General features: G+C 42.8%; 1 protein-coding gene across 4 annotated transcripts in view; it reads left to right on the top strand.

Annotated features, from left to right (window-relative positions):
• The window catches only part of LOC126299607 (protein purity of essence), a 417,439-nt gene that overhangs the window by 309,368 nt on the left and 82,614 nt on the right, over positions 1-25,457 (top strand). For all 4 annotated transcript variants that reach the window (XM_049991638.1, XM_049991641.1, XM_049991639.1 and 1 more), the window contains exons 55-58: positions 1,385-1,651; positions 15,595-17,288; positions 22,911-23,055; positions 25,166-25,363. In XM_049991638.1, the coding sequence (XP_049847595.1) occupies positions 1,385-1,651; positions 15,595-17,288; positions 22,911-23,055; positions 25,166-25,363 (2,304 nt within the window). The remainder of the gene's footprint in view (positions 1-1,384; positions 1,652-15,594; positions 17,289-22,910; positions 23,056-25,165; positions 25,364-25,457) is intronic.

Raw genomic sequence — 25,457 nt, 5'->3', positions numbered from 1 at the left:
GAATTATCTAAAACTTTTTCTTGAACCAGTTTTGCAGTTACGCTTGAGTTGATAGGTATGTGTTACAAATGAGAATTTCTGAAAACTTTTTTAAATGTAGGTCTTTACTGTGAACAGCATACATTATATTCTGATGTGAATTATTGGGTTGATGCATAAGTATGTAGCATTTTTCCAAAGGTTTAATAAACACAACTAATAAATGTAATGGAGAGATTAGTCGTCAGTAATATATTCTCCTCCACTGTTTACAACAGTCTACCAGTCTACTGACTACCAGTCAGTAACTTTTTGTTTCCACAACTGTAGAAATCGTGCAGTTTTGAGGTGAAAATCTGAGGGCATAAGATCAAATGAATAATGTGGTTGCAGAATGACTTCCCAACCCAACTCTTTGTCTAGTGTTTTTTTTTTGTCAGTATGCAAGCAGGGGGTATTGTGGTGGAGAATCACTTTACACAGTCCTCCTGGTAATTGTTGACAATAATGTCAGCATTGATGGTTACACATCGGGTAACTAATTTGTTCTTCTGGATGCACTACATTGTTTTGTGGATGTGCACAGGTCTTTGTACGGAGAGTTGCTGTTTTGCTCAGCCATCCCTTTGTTTTCTTTATGTTACCATAAAGATGCCATTTCTCTTCACTAGTAATGATACAAGACAGGAATGATCAGTATCGTTCACAAGCCAGTTGATAACAAACAAGCAGATAAACCCATATGGCCACCTCCTGATTTTTGTGATTTTGAGTTAGAGCAGAGCGTGCAGTATTTGTACACCTGATTTTTAAACTTTCGCCATTGCATGCAAATAGAATGGATGGGGGAATGATCACAGTTCATCACATGTACCAGTTCTCGTATTCACTGATATGGATCATTGTGGATTAATGTGTTTAAATGCTCTTCATCAAACCCCAAAGGTCTTCCTGAACAAGGAGAGTCACTAATGTCATAACTATCCTTGTTAACAAAAGAAAAAAAATTCTTGCCATGCTCTATCTAATGGCATTATATCCATACACGTCACAAATTTTTCTTACTGCCTCTGTTGCTGTCACTGCTCTATTGAACTGAAACAGAAGAATGTCAGATCTTCAGATTTCTCTACTTGTCACTCTATCTTCTAGCATGCACAGCTCCACTCGCTATCTCTATGAGAAAATGACAGTATACAAACTGAAATAGTAACAGTGGACTACCAAAGAAAAAGACAGTCGATAAATAAACCCGTCGCTACTGGGATACCAACATGCAAAACATAAATGTTATGAACTTATGTGCCAACCTAATATATACAATAGTATTTAAAATGTTAAGAGATTAATGTGAATTGTTAAGTAGTTTCCTCCTAAATAAATATCTTGTATCTTTTTGTTACAGTGGATTCAGCAAGTTTGTTCTTCACACGGATTAGACCCACAGTCTCCATATCCTCGATGCAATACACTGCCTTATGATACTTTGGTGGAACTAGTTGAACATTTGAAGGCATGTGTCGAAGTTGCATCTTCTCGTGTTGGTCACTGGCAAACATACTGTGCACGTGACACACAACTTGTACCATTCCTCATTAAGGCATGTTGCTTGCTGGATGAAGGTGTTGCTCCAACTATATTGCAACTGCTACAGTGCCTTGTTTGTGACAAGGTAAATAACAGTCCATTGATGTATGTTTCAGTACATGATGTATTTTATAATTTGTATGTAATTTCCTTTGCGAATTAAATCCAGTAGCTAGTTATTGCACCAGGAATGTACTAAGTCATGTTGAGAAATTAACCTTTGCAAGCAGTTAACAACTTGCCAAAAATCCTGCACATGATTATGTATCATCTAGTGAAGCATGGCATTCCAGTAATATTTAATGCACTGGAGATAGTGCACTAGCTCAGTTTAATAAAGCAATTTTAAGGAATCTTAATGACAAGATTTTGGCACTGCCAGTGTAGCATTATTTGCAGCTGTTGTAATTAGTGTATGCTGAATAACCTCTGGAATGCCAGACATAAATGCTACCAATTTAAGGGATAGTCAGTCATCAGGCATTTTTATGCAATGTTGTGGACCAGACAGTGCTCAAAGCAACATAGTGAAGCATGCTCAAATATATATCGTGAATGAAAATTTTTGGGATGGAATTTATGATGTGGTAGAATTGAAAGTATCCAGCATACATGGCTTCACTGCAGTTCAGCAAGAAAGTGAACACCAGAAAAAAAGCTTACTACATAAAGACTTTAAATAGCAATTACCATTTGACTTGAATGATGCAAACAAAACCTTTAGTAGTTAGATGATGACTTGCAGATTCTACGAAACACTAAACATGGTTAACATTGTGATGTTTGTCTCTTAGAAGGATCTACACACTATCTCACAAGAATACTTTTGCCTGTGCACTGTTGCAGTTTGTTTGATCTATGGTAGAGTGTCACAGAGATGCTGAAAAAAAATTAACTGGCAGACTCTTGAACACAGAAATAAAACTATCCCAAAAAACCTACTTATAGTTTAAAGAACCAGTTTTGAATTATGACTGCAGGAATATGTAACTACACCCTATGTGTGCTTCCTTAGGGACTGTAAGGACAAGATTAGATTAATTACAACACACTCAGAACAATTTAAACAACCATACTTCCCACGCTCCATATGTTAATAGAACAGGGGAAAAAACCCTAGTAACTGGTACAGTGGGACATACCCTCTGTCATGCAGTTCACAGTGATTCACTGAGTATAGATGTACAGGATGGGGCAAATAAGTGGCCCAGTGAACAGAGGTCCGGGGTACAAAGAAACACGGGTGTTGGGTCGATTTGATAGGATTGATTTGATTTTGGCAGGGAAGCTAAAACAGCTTCGGTCTAAACCACCACTGCCCACACTGAAACCAAGTTGATTGTGGATATCACTCCCTGTTTATTTGGTAAAGCCAACCAATGCCCATAAATTGTACAAGGAGTCCCTTTACCAGTTTTTTTTGTTAGACACAATTTCTTCATGTCTAGTTGTCTCAAAAATTCTGTCTCTCTTGCTCTCCAATGCTGTGTATTTGAAGGATAGGTGTGATGCAGTTTCTTCACTTTCATCACAGATCCTACGTTTATGGTCTTCTTCCTTTATACCCATTGTATGTGGGTGTTTTTTGAAATTCCCATGGCTGGTCATCAATCCATCCGTGAGTTTAATCTCTTTCCTGTTCAAGCCCAGGATTACAGAACTTCTTTTAAAACATGGCTTTGGCATCACTACCTTACCATGTTTTTGTTTATAGACCTTGGTCCAGTATTCTCTGCTGACTTCTAAGCCAGTTCCATAGTTCTAGTTTGACCAGAGCCTTGGTGATTGTCAGGACAGGTTCTGGTCCAACGTATGGAGTCTTCGCCCCCATCCTGGCCAATCTGTCAGCTTCTTCATTGCCACCGATCCCTGAGTGGCCAGGGACCCACACTAGGGTTACCCTATTGCTTCCCCCGAGCTCCACCAGAGCCCTGTGACATTCTCCAACAATCTTAGATCGTGTTGCAGGAGCTGCCAGTGTTTTCAGGACTGCCTGGCTGTCTGAATATATGTAGATGCAATGTTCCTTGTAGCACCTACGCGTACTCTCCTCCACACATTGCAGTAATTTCAGCTTGGAATACTGAGGCCAGTTTTCATAGAGAGATGATGCCCTCCAGTCTTGGTTGAACCCCGTACACTCTGGCCCCAGCGCCTTAGTTTGATTTCGACCCAACAGTGAACCAGACAATGTTCCCCGTGCGGCATTTTATTCCCACTGCTCCCTACTTCCAATTATTATATTGTAAGGCTTGTTCAAGCAGTTGGGAGTTGTTTTATACACTCCTGGAAATTGAAATAAGAACACCGTGAATTCATTGTCCCAGGAAGGGGAAACTTTATTGACACATTCCTGGGGTCAGATACATCACATGATCACACTGACAGAACCACAGGCACATAGACACAGGCAACAGAGCATGCACAATGTCGGCACTAGTACAGTGTATATCCACCTTTCGCAGCAATGCAGGCTGCTATTCTCCAATGGAGACGATCGTAGAGATGCTGGATGTAGTCCTGTGGAACGGCTTGCCATGCCATTTCCACCTGGCGCCTCAATTGGACCAGCGTTCATGCTGGACGTGCAGACCGCGTGAGACGACGCTTCATCCAGTCCCAAACATGCTCAATAGGGGACAGATCCGGAGATCTTGCTGGCCAGGGTAGTTGACTTACACCTTCTAGAGCACGTTTGCTGGCTCAGGATACGTGCGGACGTGCATTGTCCTGTTGGAACAGCAAGTTCCCTTGCCAGTCTAGGAATGGTAGAACGATGGGTTCGATGACGGTTTGGATGTACCGTGCACTATTCAGTGTTCCCTCGACGATCACCAGAGGTGTACGGCCAGCGTAGGAGATCGCTCCCCACACCATGATGCTGGGTGTTGGCCCTGTGTGCCTCGGTCGTATGCAGTCCTGATTGTGGTGCTCACCTGCACGGCGCCAAACACGCATACGACCATCATTGGCACCAAGGCAGAAGCGACTCTCATCGCTGAAGACGACACGTCTCCATTCGTCCCTCCATTTACGCCTGTCGCGACACCACTGGAGCCGGGCTGCACGATGTTGGGGCGTGAGTGGAAGACGGCCTAACGGTGTGCGGGGCAGAAGCCCAGCTTCATGGAGACGGTTGCGAATGGTCCTCACCGATACCCCAGGAGCAACAGTGTCCCTAATTTGCTGGGAAGTGGCGGTGCGGTCCCCTACGGCACTGCGTAGGATCCTACGGTCTTGGCGTGCATCCGTGCGGTCCGCTCCCAGGTCGACGGGCACGTGCACCTTCCGCCGACCACTGGCGACAACATCGATGTACTGTGGAGACCTCACGCTCCACGTGTTGAGCAATTCGGTGGTACGTCCACCCGGCCTCCCGCATGCCCACTATACATCCTCGCTCAAAGTCCGTCAACTGCACATACGATTCACGTCCACGCTGTCGCGGCATGCTACCAGTGTTAAAGACAGCGATGGAGCTCCGTATGCCACGGAAAACTGGCTGACACTGACGGCGGCAGTGCACAAATGCTGCGCGGCTAGCGCCATTCGACGGCCAACACTGCGGTTCCTGGTGTGTCCGCTGTGCCGTGCGTGTGATAATTGCTTGTACAGCCCTCTCGCAGTATCCGGAGCAAGTATGGTGGGTCTGACACACCGGTGTCAATGTGTTCTTTTTTCCATTTCCAGGAGTGTAGTCAGCCGGCATTTCCCCAGCCATTCCTATATTTACCTCACTTACTATTTTAGTGTGTGATTCTGGATATCCCAATGGGATCCAGCTTTTACCAGTTTTGAGCTTGTATGCACTAGCTCCTGCCTTCATCTTCACCCAAAGGCATGTCCAGCATGGCTTCCATCCCAGCAGTTGGTGTGCTGCTAATTCCGCCCTGTTATGGCTAAGCAGGCCAGTCTCTGCACCTTAGCAAGCTCCTTAGCTGCAACCTGCTGTTTTACCTTTTTCCACCACACTACGGCCCCATAGGAGATTCTAGGTTTAACCACCATTGTGTATATCCAGTGCCTACCTCTATGGCTTAGTTCCCAGTTTTTGCCACAAGCCCATCTAATACTCACTACAGTACCTTTCACCTTAGAGCAGATGCTCTTAATGTGAGGGACCCATGTTAATTTCTCATCTAAGGTTACCCCTAGATATTTCACTATCCCCTTCACTGGTAGAGTTTCATCAAAGAGCTTTAGATTCCAACTTGGGTGTTGGATGTGCTTCTTCATAAATGGTACCACAACAGTCTTCTTAGGATTAACCCTTAGATCCTGTTTAATGCACGAGTCTTGCACAATGTCCAGTGCACCTTGTGCCAATTTCCTAATTGTGTCAGTAAATTTGTGAAGTATTACTATGGCAAGGTTATTTGCGTATCCTTGGCAAAAGCATTGTCTGGAATTTAGTTTCTCAATGAGTTCGTTCACAACTAGATTCCACAATAAAGGGGGCAAAACTCCTCCTTGTAGACAACCTCTAGTGACGTTAATTACCATCTTTTCATTCACCATGGTGGCCTCTACCTTCCTTCCACTAAGCATTTAGTGGTCCCTAGCTTACGCACCTCTGCTGCCCTAACCGTGGATTCAAAGGTTGTGTTACCAAAGGCCCCCTCAACTTATATTTACATAACATCAAATATTATAGTGTATACTTATATTAAACTAATAATGAAGCATCAGAACCTAATAAAAATGCAAATGTTAGGGGGGAAAAAATGTTTGACGTGGCGAGACGTGAACCACCGCCCTGTCATGCACCTTCATGTGGGTCAGTGACGCTACGCACTATGCTAAACCAACATAACAATGTCGGTAGCCAATCCTGGTGTTGTCACTTGCTAAAAGCTTTAATCATAGTTATGTTACTAATTGAAATTTAATTATAACAACTTGTACCAAGAACAATGCGTTTTTGGTGGATCCTCAGAGTGTCATCGCCTTCATATAGCATACTCTCACATCAAGCAAGTTACAATAATTCTTTTGCCACGAATCTGATGAGTCTCATTATTTTATTGCAACAAATCACAAGTTAACAATGGGTTTTCGAGTGATTCTCAATTTGCTGGTGCTCAGAAACAGCATATATACGTATAGGCTTGAAATGAATGCCAGTATGGTGCCTCACAACTCTGTGCTGACTGGAGATGGAGTGCATGTGATGTAGGTGGCGTTGTGCCATCTCATTGGTCAATGTTCAGACACATGCTCAGAATATCTGACATGCTAGATATTGCTCTGCACGTTTGGAAAGACTCCTGAACATGCTATTCCACGCTATGATATCTGAAACTCGGCACGCTCTACGTTCAGATGTACGGTCTGTGTGCCGACGGCTTTAGATTCCTCCCTTATCCTCTTGTTACCTGTCTTCAACATTGTGGGGGTCTGCATATCCCCTTCAACCTGAGACAATTTTTTCTTGGGAGGTCTTGGGCTAAAGCCCTTTTAATCCCCTCCACTTATGTCTAGAAAGCCATTCTTTGCCTTCCTTTTGTTTCTGTTCCCTGAGAAGTTTCCTTCTCTGGGCCCCAGACAAGGCTTTAATCTTCATCTGGTCCAACTTCCCAGTTCCTCTTGCTTAGGTCTAGACCCTGATTCAGTAATGGGAGTGTATTCTATCAGTCCTGACCCTGATGTTTGGATGTCTGAGGTCTCAGTTTTCTTTAATTTATTTTTGTCTGTCATAACCATTTTGGTCCCATGAGATTTGGGATCTACATGGGCCACCCCATGGCAACCTCGCTCGGTGTAAGGCTACTTACTCACGGAGGTCGCCTAGTATACCTGAGGCTCCATTTGCAACACATCATCTTCCCACGTGCCACGCATCCCTTGGCATGGATCGCATCACACCTTGGGAAAGGGAATTAGGTAAGGACTACGAGTGGGTAAGATGATGTGCAGCAACCTGTGGTGGGTGGTTTGGTAAGGCCCCTATTGTGCATGGTTACTGTGCCCCCACTTAGGTTCTCTGTGCTCTTGTGGACCAATACTTTCAGCCTGATACCCATAACCTACCCTCTTGTATAAGATATGGGACACGCTCAGCACACAAGTGTGTGAATAATTGAGTTTGGTATACATGCATACATTCACGTCCAATTATATCGACTCGTCGAGGCCACTTTTTTCACCCTCCCTCTAGATGTAGATGCTAAATATATAGCACACAGTGTACAATAGTACAGTCAGAGAGTTTCAGGGAAAATTTGTAATTTATATTTACAATATGGAATGGATAAACTGCTACTCTCAACATAGAGTAGGTGGCTACTGTCTCCGGCTGTTGGGGGCCCAACTGAGGACTGTGCCTGTGCCTGTGCCTGTGCCTGTGCCTGTGCATGCACCTGACATGTGCAGCAACCTGTGGTGGGTGGTTTGGTAAGGCCCCTATTGTGCCTGGTTACTGTGCCCCCACTTAGGTTCTCTGTGCTCTTGTGGACCAATACCTTCACCCTGATACCCATAACCTACCCTCTTATATAAAAGATACAAGTCATTTCCTCCACCAGCTCTCCAAAGTTTCTGTTCCTTTACCATCTAATGCCTTGCTCATCACCGTCAATGCCTTCTCCCTCTGCACTAACGTCCTAAATGGCCCAGGCCTTGCCACTATTGAAAACTACCTTTCCTAACACTCAGCTGATTCCAAACCTACAACCTCCTTTCTGGTCACAATAATCACTGTATCCTCACCCAGAATTACCTCTCCGTTAAAGGCATCACCTACAAAGAAATCTATGGTACAGCAATGGGCATCCACCAGGCTCCAGTCTATGCCAATCTATTCCTGGGCCATCTAGAGGAATCCTTCCTAACCACCCAGAATCCCAGACCTGTCACCTGGATCAAATTAATTTGTGACACCTTTGTGATCTGGGCTGAGGGTGAGGACACACTATCCACATTTCACCAGAATCTCAACACCTTCTCCGTCATTTGCATCATCTGATCCTCCTCAACCTGAAAAGCCACCTTCCTCAATGTCTGCTTCCACCTCAAGGATGGATGCACCAGTACCTCCGTCCACATAAGACCTACCAGCCATCAACAATAATTCCATTCCGACAGCTGCCACCTATTTCATACAATGAAGTCCCTTCCATTCAGTCTACTCACCCATGGTCATTGCACCTTTAGTGATGAGCAGTCCCTCTACAAATATACCGAGGGTTTCACTGACACCTTCACAGACTGAAAATTCCCTTCCAACCTGGTTCAGAAAGAGGATCTCCTAAGTCTTGTCTCTCCAGTAACCTGCCACCACCCCCATCCTCCACATACCCATAGTTCAACCACAAAGGAGCACTCCCCTCGTGACTCGGTACCAACCAGGACCAGAGCAACTGAATCACATTCTCCACCAGGGTTCCCTGTCCTACATCTATCTAACCCCTTCCCTGCTCCCATTCCAGCACTGCCCATGCCTTCTGTTACACCAACACACTTTCAGTCCTTTCCCTTCTCTGTATCTTTCTCAGCGCCCCTCCCAGCACATTCTCCAGAACTAGAAGCCGTATCCTGTCCCCACCGCGTTCCTGCACACTCCCACAAACAGCACATCATGTTCCTCCACCTCTACTCTGCTATCCTGCCCACTCCCCAGCCCCTGCCGTCTCCTTACCCCACCACTAACATCAGATTGCTGCACACATCAGATGTAGGCGCAGCCCACATTTGGATTGCAGTGGTTGCAGACAGCAGCTGTGTGCACGTGCGCTTGCGCATGCATATGTGCTATTTCGGAAGGACCACTTTTTTCTCCAAAAGTGTGAAGGCTTAGCAGTCTTTCCATTGTGTGTGTCAGCAACTCAACGCATCCTGTATGGGGTGAGTAGCAATTTATCTTTTCCATATTATTGTCATTCCATCCCCGACTTTCCATTGTTTCACATTTATAGTTGAGACATAAGTAAGTAAACAGGCATTTTACAAATAATTCTATTTATTGAAAATTTGATTCCTTTTATATTATCCACTACTATTATATTTAACTACTGGGTGGTTTGCTGGAATTGGTAGAAATCAGAGTAGTGTGATTCAGAAGCAGTTGAGGTGATAATGCCCAGAGGAAATGGCAATACTGTTTGACATTGCTGAAAGATTTCAAGTTGTTGATTGCAGTCTGTTAATGCTGAGGTTTTTTTAAAGAGAAACTGGTGCTGCTTATCTCACACAAGATGCAGTGCTACTCTAGATTCCACAAAGTTCATTGCAGGTTACCGTCACAAGCTTGAAGTGCTTCATATTCCTGAATGTCAAGAATGCTAAATGTTGTTCTGTCTAGTATCTGATGAAATATTGTGTGTTTTAACTACCTTTGCTGTTACACTTACTAGAACCACGAACTTGCATCAAAAATTCTTTTTTTAACGCACTTCATGTTGAGTGTGAAATGAACTTGATGATAACCTCCCTCCTATGGGCCTCACCACTCTTGGGTGAGTTCTTGCTTGGCTACCATTCCTTTCCCCCCTCCCTTGAGCAATATGTATGGTATATTTTTGGTAATTTGTTATGAAGTTTTAATGGCCTGACATCAGAACAGCCCCTCATCTGTTTCTTTGTTCTACACCTCCTACCCTTTCTCTACTTTGGCATTTGAGGTCTCACTACATTTCTTCTTCCTCCTTGTGTGCTCCTGAAGGCCAGCCCATGTGTTTGACACGCAGCAGGTGACTGGGTAATGCATAATTCCCAGCCACAGGTTGACAGGTAAGTTTCGCACATTCCACCTGGTACAGTCCAGGCACAGTGAGGTGTGACTGCATGAGTTGTGTTACCTTCCCAAATTTTCAGTTGGTGCCTCTGTCAGGAGTTAGAGAGATGTGACCTGAGGTATGAACAATCACCTAAGGCAGGTGGCCCTCCTATTGGGGGGATAGTGAGCCATTGGAGACACTGTCAATCGTGGAGGATTTTTTCACAATGAGCCAATCACCATCTCAGTCTATGTCTACTTAACGTAAATGGAATGATGCTAAAGATTCAAAGCATCTCCCAGCTGCACCTTGGTTCCTTGTTGTATCACATACTGGAGGAGGTCAGTCCTTTGCTATGGTTAATTCATTTATTATTCTGAAAGGTGTTGAAGCAGGCACTGTGAAATTCTGCTCTCGTTTACGTAATGGGACTTTGCTTCCGAAGACCACTTGTGGTTTTTCAAGCCCAACAACAGCTTACAGCTTCGGTCCTCCACAGGCATCCTATTCATGTTGGGGCCAGTCAAACACTGAATTCTTCACATGGTGTTGTTTACGCTGAGCTGCTTGATGGTCTGATTGAGGGAGAAATCTAAATTTATCTCTTTGATGAGAGCATCACTGCAGTTCATCAGGTAATGGAAAAGGTTTATGCTACCTTAGTGCCTAAAAACACTCTTTTTCTCATGTTTGATCAAGTAATGCTTCCATTGAAGATCAAAGCAGGCTATGAAGTCATCACGGTCTGACTGAACATTTCAAACCCAGTGAGTTGCTACCAGTACCAACATTTCAGCCACACTTGCATGCCCTACAAAAATCCGGCCAAATGTGTTACTTGTGGTAGGGATGCTTATGAGGGTGATAGCCCGCCTCATCCATCCTACTGGAGCAATGGCAATGGGGACCATGCAGCCTCATCCTGAGGTCCACAGCTCGCGGCCTCATGGTCAGGTTCTTGGGGTCCCAGGTTCGATTCCCAGTGGGGTCAGGGATTTTCATGTGCCTCGAGATGACTGGGTGTTTGTGTTGGCCTCATCATTTCATCATCATTCATGAACGTGGCGAGATTGGACTGAGCAAATGTTAGGAAATTGTACGGGCGCTGATAACAGTGCAGTTTCGCGCCCCACAAACCAAACATCACCACCACCATCCCAAGAATGTCCTGTGTATCTCAATGAGGGGACATCGAGGAGATCCGGGTGAAGGAAAAAGGACCTTACCCTGTTGCTCACAAGTTGTTGGCTAGTCAAAAGCCCTGCGTTTTACGATATGACATGCCTTGGTCCACAAAGGACATGGCCACACAGACTTACGACCTTCAGTTCAGCACTGCAGTTGTAAAATTGCCCAGTATCGCGGTAGCTTCCCTGTCTCCTCCTCCTTCTCCTCCTCCTCCAGCTGCACAACATGTCACTAAATTTTCACTGCCAGCGGCAAAATCACCTGCTACACAACCAGCAGACCGGAGAGGAGAAAAGGGATATTTCCATGAAGATTTTTTTGCATCCGTCCAGCCAACAAACATCTGAGTCTTCAGCTGCTAGCCGAAAAGGCTGTAAGAAATCAAAACAAATGATGTTCTCCTTCCCCGACTCAGAGATCGTCTTAAAAGATGTCACTGCATGACACTCTCACCCAGCAGATCTACATTTTGCTGGTGTGTACCGCCTACCCTTTTTCTGCCCTGGGATCTGCAGGGAGAATGCTGACGCCTCTGTAGGATCCTCCAGTCTCTGCACCCTGTAGCAGTGAGTCTTCGAAGGCTGGTACTTGGCAGCCACTGAGGTGACTACCCTTCATTTGTTCCCTCCTCCCCATTCCTCATTATTACTCTTTTCCAATGGAACATTCGTGGCATTAGACCCAACAAGGAGGAATTACGGCTGCTCTTGGAACTGAAGCATCCGCTTGTTTTCTGCTTCCAAGAAACAAAACTGTCCCCTTGCAACCACTTTGAACTCTCGCATTTCCTTCCAGTCCACTTTGACCTTCCCCCCCCCCCCCCCCACACACTGCTCATCCTGGATGACGTTATTGCCAAACCAGCTCACTAAACACATTGCTGCAAGCTGTTGCAGTCCGCATTATCCTTCCTTGCCCCATCATTTCTCTTTGCGACGTCTACATCCCTCCATTATTCGGTATCACCAGGGCTGACTTTCTCCACGTTATTGTTCAAGTCCCTCACCCCTCCTTTGCCACTCAGTGACTTTAATGCATGCCATCTCCTTTGAGGCTCTCCCAGAACATGTCTGAGAGGTGCCCTCTTGGATGACCTTCTCAATCAGCTCGACCTTATTTGTCTTAACACTGCAGCACCCAAATCCTTTCAGACTGCACATACACCTATTCCCATTTGGACCTCTGAGTGTGCACTGCCTAGCTTGCCCGCCGTCTTGAGTGGTCTGTTCCCTCTGGGACTGTCTAATCAGCCATCACCAATTGTTAGGAGGTGATCCCCCATTGCTTTGTGCTCATTGTCATCAACCTTCGATGGTTTGCCATTTCTGACCAAATGCCCTTATTTTAACCATTTACGTTCTAGTATGTGTTTGCAGGCTGTTGACCATGATTTACTTTTTAACTGTTGCAGGAGTTTGATGAAGCACATGTAATTTTTAGTTTAAATGCTGTCTCTGTGGCATATTTTGTGGATTGGGCTTAATGTGTAATAGCTTTTAAGCTTTTTCATATTAGTGTTTTAAGGTTGTACATGGGCATTGGTGACCTTGGATGATTTTGTGGGGTGGATCTTCATCATAGACTCATCATCTGCAGAATTGCAAAGGGAAACTTAAGACATACAACAGAAACATTCTGAGGAATTGGAGGAGCATAGACAGGAACACACAGCACTTAATGGTAGAAAAATTATCTACTATTCTAAACAGAGGTTATGAGGAGGAGGGAAAGGAGTGGAAGATAAATTAGTTGTTTTAGAAGACATACAAAGAGATGAACCCTGTCACAAAAGTGTATAGTTGAATATTATTCTTGAAGTATGTAGTCAAAGACACACACACATGATGTACAGGTACACAAAAATATGCAGAGTGAAAAATGAACTTACTTGCATATGTGTGTGACTTATAGAACTGGATGTTACTACAGTGGCAGTCACAAGGGTCTGAATTATAGTCTTGCTAAAATTCTTAAAAAATGTACCTGTGTCAAAAAAATTATATTATGTACTTTCTGGAAGTATGTAGACATAGTATTGACCAAAATAGTCGCATATCTATTTGTATTAACATCTCTCTGGCATAACATCACAATAAACAGTTTAGACAAGAAGAGAATATAAGCCTGAAGAATTCTCGAGATTAGATGAGTAGATCACATAACTAATGAGGAGGTACTGAGTAGAATTGGGGAGAAGAGAAATTTGTGCCACAACCTGACTAGAGGAAAGGAAGCTGCATCAAACCAGTCTTTGGACTGAAGACCACAACAACAACACGGAGTCATTAGGCTGTATGTGGAGATACCATAAGAGCATTGTAAATTTGGTTATGTCACCTGAATTGTGGTATGTAAAACTGTGAGTAATAAATACAATATTCAGAAAAGACTACTAAATATTTAAGCCACAGTCTGGTCACAGCAGCCAGAGATAGTGGTGTGCTATTTCTTTCGCAGGAGAAGGCCTTTTGGTGAAAATCGTAAATGTTAAGTAGTCTTTCCTCTGTGCCTCAGTGCCTCCTCTCTATGATGAGTAGCAATCTTATCGTTTTCATAATATTCTTAATCCATCTTAGACCACCTATTGATTGATTTAGTGAGCATAAGTACTAAAAATGAATAGTATTCATTTCTAAAGATCTGAGCCACTTTAAGAGTTATGTATATATTGAAGATGTATGTAGTAATAATAATTATTCATTATTATTCATAATGGTGAGTAGTAATGTGTTTAAACTTAACATATGAGATGAGGCTATAAAATAGTGGGACTGACACTGTCACCAAGTACACATGCGCGAAAGATGAACGATCGATAGCTGTGAAGTGTAAAGCTTTCTGAGTTGAATGTAGCATCTCTGGTGTTGGTAGACAAATCAGTATGGCCATGACCATAATATTTGTAGGAACAGTTATTTGGTTTTGCCAGAAAAATGAGTGTAATAATAGAACAACATATTGTCATGAAGTTTTTCATGTGAAACTCGGAATAACTTCTAATGAAACCTATCTTTTAGTAAAAGAAGTGTACAGCGAAGACTCTTTATCACATAAAAGTTTTTGAATGCTTAAAGTATTTCCAAGATGGCTGAGATGATGATGAAGTTGTCCCATGCGTCAGATGCCCTTCAACATCAAAAACAGGTGAAAATATCGAAAAAAGTAGGTAATATTATTTGATCTGACCACCAGTTGAGTATTTGATCAATTGCTGTAGCTGTAGGAATTGATAAGGAATGTGTAAGGCAAATTTTACGTAATTGATTTAACATGAGAAAAGTGTGTGTAAAACAGGTGCCAAAAATTATCACGATAAAACAAAAAGTAACTTATGAAGATGTTTGTACTATCACCTTTTATACCATTGAAAGTAGTCTTCATTTCTTGGAAAGTATGAAAATGTGTCAAATCTTGGTTTTTCAGCAATCCATGCATTGTAAGCTCTAATGACCATTCAAGAGACAAACCTATGATGATGATGATGATGATGATTTTTATTTTCTATTTTCGTGGAATTGGGTATCTTCACTGGGTTCCTGAATGTCAAACTATTAATCAACATTACTAGCTTGAGATTCTTGTTCAACTCCAAATAAAATAAGGGAAAAATCATCTGAATTGCAGAAGAGCAAGTCGTGCGTTCTGCATCAAAATAACGCAGTGGCTCGTACCACATTGTCTGTTAAGAGGTTTCTGGCAAAATACAGCGTCCCAGTGTTAGACGACCCACCTTATTTGCCTGACCTAGCACTTTGTGATTTTCATCTATTCCCCAATGTCAGATATGAATTAAAAGGATCAAGATTTCTGTCCATTTAAGCGTGAAAGAAAGTGGCAAGAGTCATAAAGAAGCTTGCAGAGGTAGACTTCCAGCAGTTTCCATCAATGGAAAATTCACATGGAGTGTTATAGGAATAGAGGAGGGGGTATATTGAGGATGACAATAACTGAATAAGTGTGTTTTTGAAATATAATATTTTGCAGCAGTAGTCTCATTATTTTATAGCCAAATCCCCCCTCCCCTCCCCTCCCTTGTATCATAATTATCTAACTTTATGTTTATAGTTGTCTAGTTCATTTCCATTTCTAAATTTTCATACATACTTGTTTCTGTGTGTTCTCCCAGGAATCTGTTCAGAGTGCAAGGACACCTCGATCAGTGGGATCAGCAACTTCATTACCAGCAGCTACATCTGCAGGACCTACAGCTGCTGCCTCAACACTGACGATTCTACCAGTATCTGCATCCTCAGCTACATCCCTCGTGCCCTCAACTACTCCATCAAGTTCATCACTACCTTCATCTTCGTTATCATCTCTATCCTCATCATCCCTGTCATCAGTAGGAACAATTTTTCCATCGTCATGTAATGCAACGATCCCAAATTATATCCCACCTTTACCCACTTCATGTAGTGCATCTTTCCCTATGTCAGTAGCCTTTGTGTACTCCTCCCCAGGAACTCTGTCTTTTGTGACAGCAGCTCCTTCAGCAATTTCCCTTGGTGCACACACTGTTTACAGTTCGTCTAGTTTACCCTTATCACCAGCCACATCGAGGATCTCAATTGGTAGTGCATCATTGTCATCTAGTTCATCTACATCTCTTGATTCAGTTCCTGTTACTGTAATTTTTCAAAGACACTCAACAACATCAACAACACGCTCCACTGCACAAGGTGTGTGTGCCACAAGTACAGTACAGAGTGCACCAACAGCTGTATCGACCACAGCAAGGATGCCACCCACTACGACGCAACCTCCGTCTGGCTCCTTTGAGTCAGCCACTGCGGAAGACCAAGAAGGGGCTGCATTCAGAAATGTGTACCCAGATGTTGCCGCAAGAGCATGGCCTGTTCCAACAACTTATTTAAGAACTAGTACATCATATTCATTACAGTCCTCACCCAGGACCCAGCCAACATCAGGTGTGACATTGTCAACTATAACTGGCCCACTGTCTACAAGTCTCTTGCCCCCATCAAACTGGGCTGTCCCAGGCCCATCTACATGGACAGTTCCTGGTCCGTCCACTTGGGCAGCCCCAGGTTCATCACTTTGGCCTGTTCCGGGAACGTCTGCACCAACAGCTCCAGGACAGTCAACATGGACAGTTCCTGGTCCATCTGTGCCTGGTGCTTCTGGCACTTTCATTTCTAGGACCCCCAGCTCATTGTCATCCAGAGCTCCTGGCTCTGCAATTTCCAGAGCTCCTGGCCCATCTTCTTCTGGTGCCCCAGGCACTTCAGTTCCTAGCTCTGTCGGACCGTCTGCTTCCGGCGCTCCTGGACCATCGACCTCTGGTGCCGCTGGGTCCTCTACTTCTCTCTCTCCCAGACTATCAGCTTCTGGTACATCTGGTACTCCGGCCACTGGTCTACCTGGTCCTTCTACATCTGCAGCTCCTGGGCCATCCACATCTGCTGGAGCTCCTGGACCTTCTTTGTCTGCAGCACCTGATGCCTCTGGTGGTGCTGACCTAGGTCCTTCTACATCAGAAGAACAGCGGCCTTCAATTGTTATAGAATCTGGCCCATCAACATGGATGCTCCCTTCCTCATCCTCAGTGGAACTAGTAGAGCCTTTCGAAACAGAATCATCAGTGACAGGTGTCACAACAGTAACAGAGGAAACTGAGAAAATAGAGAGTGTGCTGAGTGAAGCTAGCTTTCAGGAAGACCTCTGTAGTGTGTTCGTTAGTTCAATTTTCTCTCAGGTCTCTAGGGATTTCCTCACGCGCTTTGTAAGGACATTCCTTTTAGAGACAAATGCCACTGCTGTTCGCTGGCAGACTCATGCACTGCTTCTGGGTATATTCAAGTAAGTAATTGTTACAAAAGTTTAGTATACCAACAAGTGTTTGTTAAAATTTATTTTAGATACTTGATAATTTTTTCTAGTTGCTGGTTATTGTTGACAGAATGGAATTGTTATTGCTATACTGCTTGGGTAGGTGTTTGTGATTTTCTGACAAATATTTTCTCTGTTAGTTGTGCCTCTACTACACCAAATTAGTATTACAACTCGAGTAGCTAGAACTTTAGCACTCCTTGGATTTAGCATATGAGGCAGACAAGTTACTGAAATCCATTTTCACTCTTTGTATTGTAAAAATGATACTTCTCCTGTTGCATCCTCTGTATATTTTCTAAGTGGTTTGCCGCATTTCGTTATGTAAATGCCACACAGGTATCTCGTTTCTTCATAAATACAAGCTACAGTGTGTTAAGTAAGAGCATGATTGACATTACACAAAGATGGTAAAAGATATAGCCTTAGTTCTTTCACAACCTGACAGGGGGAACCTTTGTCCTTCTCGCAATGTCCATAAAGCATTAGCTTACTTTGAATTCTTGAATGAGATACACAGGAAGAGATGTGAGTGCAGCTTATGTGTCACATTTATCAATGATGTTTGATGCTGACTGCCAAATGTTAGTTCATTGTCAAAAACGAAGATTGGATACTACAGGAGGACAATGATCTGAAGCCCTGTAGCAGGCTTTGCAGCGTCTGGAAAAAGCAGAAAATTGTGCAAGTTCTGGATTGGCTCTCACAGTCGCCTGATGCTAACCCTATTGAAAATTTCTGGTCTTGCATAAAAAATAAGTTGTAATGAAAATTTTGATCTTCACTTTGAAACAGCTGTCAATCCAAATTCGATGCATTTGGAGATCTAGTCCATATGAATATGCGGGGAAACTTTGCTTCGAGCAAGCGTCGGAGATGCCAAGCAATTATTGACGCTGTGGGTGACTGGGTGTATTGTTAGTTGTAATATATAGACACACACACACACACACACACACACACACACACACACACACACACACACCAAGTGGGAAAGCGCCGGTAGACAGGCACAATAAAATAACACACAAACACACACACACAAAATTTCTAGCTTTCGCAACCAACGGTTGCTTCCTCAGGAAAGAGGGAAGGAGAGGGAAAGACGAAAGGATGTGGGTTTTAAGGGAGAGGATAAGGAGTCATTCCAATCCCGGGAGCGGAAAGACTTACCTTAGGGGGAAAAAAGGATAGGCACACAGACACACACACACACACACACACACACAAGCAGACATATTTAAAGGCAAAGAATTTGGGCAGAAATGTCAGTCGAGGCGGAAGTGCAGAGGCAAAGATGATGTTGAATGACAGGTGAGGTATGAGTGGCGGAAACGTGAAATTAGCGGAGATTGAGGCCTGGTGGATAACGAGAAGAGAGGATATATTGAAGGGCAAGTTCTCATCTCCGGAGTTTGGATAGGTTGGTGTTGGTGGGAAGTATCCAGAGAACCCGGACGGTGTAACACTGTGCCAAGATGTGCTGGCAATGCACCAAGGCATGTTTAGCCACAGGGTGATCCTCATTACCAACAAACACTGTCTGCCTGTGTCCATTCATGCGAATGGACAGTTTGTGGCTGGTCATTCCCACATAGAAAGCGTCACAGTGTAGGCAGGTCAGTTGGTAAATCACGTGGGTGCTTTCACACGTGGCTCTGCCTTTGATCGTGTACACCTTCCGGGTTACAGGACTGGAGTATGTGGTGGTGGGAGGGTGCATAGGACAGGTTATACACCGGGGGCGGTTACAAGGGTAGAAGCCAGAGGGTAGGGAAGGTGGTTTGGGGATTTCATAGGGATGAACCAAGGGGTTACGAAGGTTAGGTGGACGGCGGAAAGACACTCTTGGTGGAGTGGGGAGGATTTCATGAAGGATGGATCTCATTTCGGGGCAGGATTTTAGGAAGTCGCCTCCCTGCTGGAGAGTCACATTCAGAGTCTAATCCAGTCCCGGGAAGTATCCTGTCACAAGTGGGGCACTTTTGGGGTTCTTCTGTGAGAGGTTCTGGGTTTGAGGGGATGAGGAAGTGGCTCTGGTTATTTGCTTCTGTACCAGGTCAGGAGGGTAGTTGCGGGATGTGAAAGCTGTTTTCAGGTTGTAGGTGTAATGGTTCAGGGATTCAGGACTGGAGCAGATTTGTTTGCCACGAAGGCCTAGGCTGAAGGGAAGGGACCGTTTGATATGGAATGGGTGGCAGCTGTCATAATGGAGGTACTGTTGCTTGGTGGGTTTGATGTGAACGGATGTGTGAAGCTGGCCATTGGACAGATGGAGGTCAATGTCAAGGAAAGTGGCATGGGATTTGGAGTAGGACCAGGTGAATCTGATGGAACCAAAGGAGTTGAGGTTGGAGTTGTTCTTCACTGTGAGTCCAGATCATGAAGCTGTCATCAATAAATCTGTACCAAACTTTGGGTTGGCAGGCTTGAGTAACCAAGAAGGCTTTCTCTAAGCGACCCATAAATAGGTTGGCATACGAGGGGGCCATCCTGGTACCCATGGCTGTCCCCTTTAATTGTTGGTATGTCTGGTCTTCAAAAGTGAAGAAGTTGTGGGTCAGGATGAAACTGGCTAAGGTGATGAGGAAAGATGTTTTAGGTAGGGTGGCAGGTGATCTGCGTGAAAGGAAGTGCTCCATTGCAGTGAGGCCCTGGACGTGCGGGATATTTGTGTTTAGGGAAGCAGCATCAATGGTTACAAGGATGGTTTCCGGGGGTAACAGACTGGGTAAGGATTCCAGGCGTTCGAGAAAGTGGTTGGTGTCTTTGATGAAGGATGGGAGACTGCATGTAATGGGTTGAAGGTGTTGATCTATGTAGGCAGAGATACATTCTGTGGGGGCTTGGTAACCAGCTACAATGGGGCGGCCGGGATGTTTGGGTTTGTGAATTTTAGGAAGTAGGTAGAAGGTAGGAGTGCGAGATGTCGGTGGGGTCAGGAGTTTGATGGAGTCAGGTGAAAGGTTGTGTAGGGGGCCTAAGGTTCTGAGGATTCCTTGAAGCTCCGCCTGGACATCAGGAATGGGATTATCTTGGCAAACTTTGTATGTAGAGTTGTGTGAAAGGTGACGCAGTCCCTCAGCCACATACTCCCGACGATCAAGTACCACAGTCGTGGAACCCTTGTCAGCCGGAACAATGATGATGGATCGGTCAGCTTTCAGATCACGGGTAGCCTGGGCTTCGGCTGTGGTGATGTTGGGAGTAGGATTGAGGTTTTTCAAGAAAGATTGAGAGGAAGGAGGGATTCTGGTATTTTCTTCTCAATCAAATACTCCCGAAATCCTCTAAGCATTCCTCTCTCTGGAAGACCAAAATGACAACAACATAAGGTTTTTATACTTCGTTTTATCATATGATACTCCACGATTTTTAGGCCATGTCGATCAGTCCAATACTTCTGCACATTCAGAGATAGCAATATCCTCTGTCTGCAGATGATGATTCTCCATCTGCTGTTGTAAACAACCATAAAATCTGCTTGGCTCAAGATGTTCTGTGTTGTGCAGGGTTGTTCTAGTTGAGGACAAATTAGCAGGTGGGTCTGGTCTTGGTTTGTTGCACACTCACAGGATGTATCCCCATTTTTGCATGTTGGTCTTGCATAGAGGAACGCCCACCCTAAGATGATTGAGTGATCTCCAAATAGGGTAGGCCAAGTCGCTTTCACCTGGTGATGCAGTTAGACTCTGGTGTTCCCTCAGAACATAGCTATGACATATCAATGACAGTCTCTAGGCAACATAAAATATGTAATGATACTAGTGTTCAGTTAACTGCAGTTATTGAGTATTGTTGGGGTCATGCTCCTCTGGCAAATACAGAGATGAAAAAGTGAGCACTGTATGTGGGAAGAATATTAAGATTGTAACATTAATTTGATGGTATTACTCACTGTTTTTATTCTTGTTGCAAGCACTGCTCTGGAAAACATAATGTATGCTTTCCAGTATCATTAAATATCAAGTGAAACAGACACTTTTCCACCGTTGGCGACTCCCACATACTTTACAACATATAAACAAACCAAAGTGTGTGGCTGTTGCCTCCAAAGAGTTTTGTTGAGGCAGAGATTTTCTTTGTTCATTTTTCCTTTTGTGTGGCATTTGTAATAAAATGTATACTTATTACATTACTTTCTCAAAAAAAAAAAAAAAAAAAAAAAAAAAAAAAAAAAAAAAAAAAAAAAAAAGTTTCGACATTGCAAATTTTTTTATGCTATTTACAACATCTACAACAAAGTGTTTAGGACAATATTTCTGGTAGAGAAGTTCTGTTTGGCATGTTTCTCATTGCTCAATAAAGAGGATAGTATACGTATGGGGAGGGGTGGAGGGAGAGAGGGGGAGGGGGGCAGGGGGGGGGGGGAGTGAGAGAGGTAGAGGGGATGGTGTTTAGGTGAGCATGACCCCACAATACTTCAAACTAAAGTGTATCATCTGATGATGAATCGCCAGGCAATTTGAAACCAGTCATGAAAAAATAAAAACTTAAGAAAAAACGGTGATTGGTTGCAGTAATTCCTGAAACCTTTAACAAGAGTGTCACAGTTTTCCAGATCCAGAATGGATAAAAGTTTTATAAGATGGAATGTTTCCCGTCAATTTTAAAGATTTTAAAACATTGTTGGGACGCTTCCTTCTAATTTTAAACCTGTAAAAATAGTGTTGGAAAGGTTCCTTATAATTGTTTCTTTCTTGGGACTTATAAGTTGATTGCTATTACTTTTTACTTGCTCCTCATAGATGATGATATTTATGTATTTGAGAGATATTTGGCTTTTAAACAGAAGTGTCGTACACAGTCTGTACACTCACATCAGTTGAGAGAAATTTTGTGGTTAGATGATTTCTTCAAGAATAAGAAGAAGAAGAAGATAGGTAGTGTATGGAAACTAATAATAGTGGAACATATCACTGACTAGCAAGATTAGGCTTCCTGGATTCCTAGTAGCATACTCCCCCCTATCCTGCCCATCCACCCATCCCTGCACATTCTGCTGTCTTTCTTTTTTTCTTTTATTCTAAGTGGGGAAATTCCATTTTTCATTTATGAATCTTCCACCAATAGAGTAAAGACTTTAACATTGTTTGTTTAATCTGCCTATTCTACTATGACTACTTGCATATTTTATTGTCATATATATTATACAGGTAAAAGAACAAGATGATTATCTTTCCCACATTCTTTCCTTTAAATTGTCATTCAGCAGTCCAAAATAACATTTTTATTGGTTTAGTTCAAGTAAAGAGTTGTTTAGATACCTGAATCATCCCAAAAAGGAAAGTAAAGTAATGTGATTTCAGAAGCTTGACATGACTTGGAAATGATTGCATGGTACATACTATTTGTTCACATTATCTTTATCAATTGTTTCCTTACGTCTGTATCAAGAAAAATCTGTAGTCTTCAGGGAGGGCCTGTGTATGCTTTGTATTCTGCTAAAACAAATGATGTAGTGATATTAGCCTTATTGCCATTATCGTTCAGTGTTTGTTCATGGTTCAAAATATATCATAATGCTGTATTAAATCACATCTACAGTGACATTTTGTATTATGTGTGACATTACGTGTTTTGTTTTTACAGGAACTCCCAAGAAGCAGAGTGTGATATATTATTGGAGATTATGTGGAGCTTATGGCCTCAGTTATCAGCTTTTGGTCGGAAAGCTGCCCAGTATGTGGACTTGTTGGGCTATTTCACATTAAACACAGAAAATCTTCCTAGGGATGTAAGTTGTATAATTGTTTCAAATATGTCTTAAAATAATCAAAAAGCAGTGAAAGCTTTATGTAATGATCTGTCCCATTCAGTGGCATTCTAGTTGTGAGAAAATCAGATATCTTTGACACACACACACACACACACACACACACACACACAAAGAAGCCTTTATCTTAACGGGGAACAGATATGTTCAGAATTATGACAGGTGTAAAATCAATATGTAGATGGTGTGCAGTTACATCGACCTTTACATTCTACAGCTTATTGTAGAGCATCATTAGATTTAGCAACAGTGGTGAAATTTTCAGAATATTTCAGTACCTGCACAATTCTTCACAGGTGATACTAATTAAAATAAAATTCAGTTATGAGAACATTTAATATAATTATTATCTCATCCTACTGTCATTGTTATAGTAACCCAGGTTCACCTTAATGCAGTTGTTACAGGAACTTGTATTCAGGATGATGGCAGATAAAATTGTGCTTTGACCAGCCAGGTTTTTGTTTCCTGTGGTTTCCCTGAATTGCTTAAGGCAAATGCCGGGACAAATCCTTCCTTCTTGTTTCCAATATATAAACTATTTTATTGTTTTTTTCTAAACCTATTGAATGCAGATACAAAATTTCCATCTTTTTATGCAAGTACTGATGTTTAAAATGATCTCTGGTATTATACTGCACTGATGTAGGTGATTGTCCATGGATTTTAAAAATTCACACAAAACTGTTGTTGTGCTAAGTCAGGTTACACTGCCATAAAAGAAGCTCCCGGAAGGTGGGTGAAACAAAATGAAACTTCATAGAATGAGAAGGTGTGTGATATTACCTCATTGGTTACAAAATCTACTCATATTTACAGTGGAGTTGACAGTATGAGCCCACTTACCAGTATGGTGTTGCACCCCGTCTGGCCTGGCTAAATGCAATGATTCAGCTGGGAAGGGAATCTGGAACCTGTTGTGTACTCTCTTGAGTCAAGTTGTCCCACAGCTGTTGTACCTGGTTCTTGATGTTACAAATATTGGCACCAGTGCGGAGGACATTTGAACTGGTCCTATATTTTCTGTTGGGAACATCTCTGAGGATCTTCCTAGCCACAGAAGTATCTCAACATCACATTGACAGTTCATAGAGAGGCTTGCCAAATGTGGTAAGAATTGTCCTGTTGAGAAAATGGTGCGATAATACTGTCACACAAGAGGTAACAGGTGAGGAGGTAGGTCGTCTGTGATACAATTTTGTGTCAAAGTCCCCTTGGTCACTACCGTCTATGTGAAGTCATACCCAAAGGCTCCCCACTCTTGATGCCAGGAGTAACACTGCTGTGCCTCTTCAAAACATTGGGAGAATGGAGCATCTCATCAGGTTGCTGCCATACTCGCTGTACGCAATAAGGTGAGGCTCCCTTATGGTTGTCAGATATGATCGACTGGTATCTTGACATTAAGTTTGTGTACCCTTATGTTCCCATGAAATTCAACATTGGGCTACTGTCACATCCGAATGTCCCAAAAATCCGGATATTGCATGATTTGACCAGTGGCAAAATGGAGACCCATAATAAGGCCCCTTTCAAGTTGTGTCAGGTGCTGATAATACTGTCCTTCACAAGTATGCAGGATTCTTGATCACTCAACATCTGACTCTGTTCACGCTCTTTATGGATTCTACCAGGCTTGGTAACACCACTAAGCACAAATAATACTAATGCATTGTGTGGCTGCTCTACCTGTCACAGAAAATTGCAACTCTATAATCATTTACATACCTGCCAATTGTCTTCTGGGTGAATTTTCAGGCAAATTGTTTGTTTAACCTCTAGAGCACTGTTGTTTATTTTGCCAGATATATTGTTTCTAGTGCCACTTTGCTATGATGTCAGGTTATTTAACTTCGTAACTCATGTGAAAGGGAGGGAAATCGGTACATTTGCTTCTAACAACATATGGAGTCCATATAATCTGTCTCAGTGGAGGGAGAAATCCTTTATATTTTTGTTTGTACTTCTGTATGTTCAATACTTTCTGTTGCAGGACTTTACAATATAAATGTTGTGAATAAGATCTTGTAAATTCTTGGTGAAACATTATCGTTTTTGGCTTTGTCCACAGCTGTCGGAGTATGTAGAAGAGGCTGTAAATTTACTGCAAGCCCAGAACAGAGTTTTATCTTGTCATCCTAATTCCAATCTGTACAGTCAAGTGGCACAATTTGTGGAACTTGATGGTTTTTATTTGGAAAGTGAGCCATGCCTAGTGTGTAATAACCCAGAGGTACCATATACCTCAATTAAACTTTCTACTATAAAGGTAAGTACAGTAAATTTCATTGTGTGTGTTATGCTACAATTGTGCTATGCTGTAATTTTTTAGTTTGTATTTTAAAAAAAACCTGTTGTTACAG

The sequence above is a fragment of the Schistocerca gregaria genome, chromosome X, assembly GCF_023897955.1.
Source record: "Schistocerca gregaria isolate iqSchGreg1 chromosome X, iqSchGreg1.2, whole genome shotgun sequence".
Classification (NCBI taxonomy): Eukaryota; Metazoa; Arthropoda; class Insecta; order Orthoptera; family Acrididae; genus Schistocerca; species Schistocerca gregaria.
Note: the sequence above shows the minus strand (reverse complement) of the source record. Positions and strands in the feature narration are given on the sequence as shown.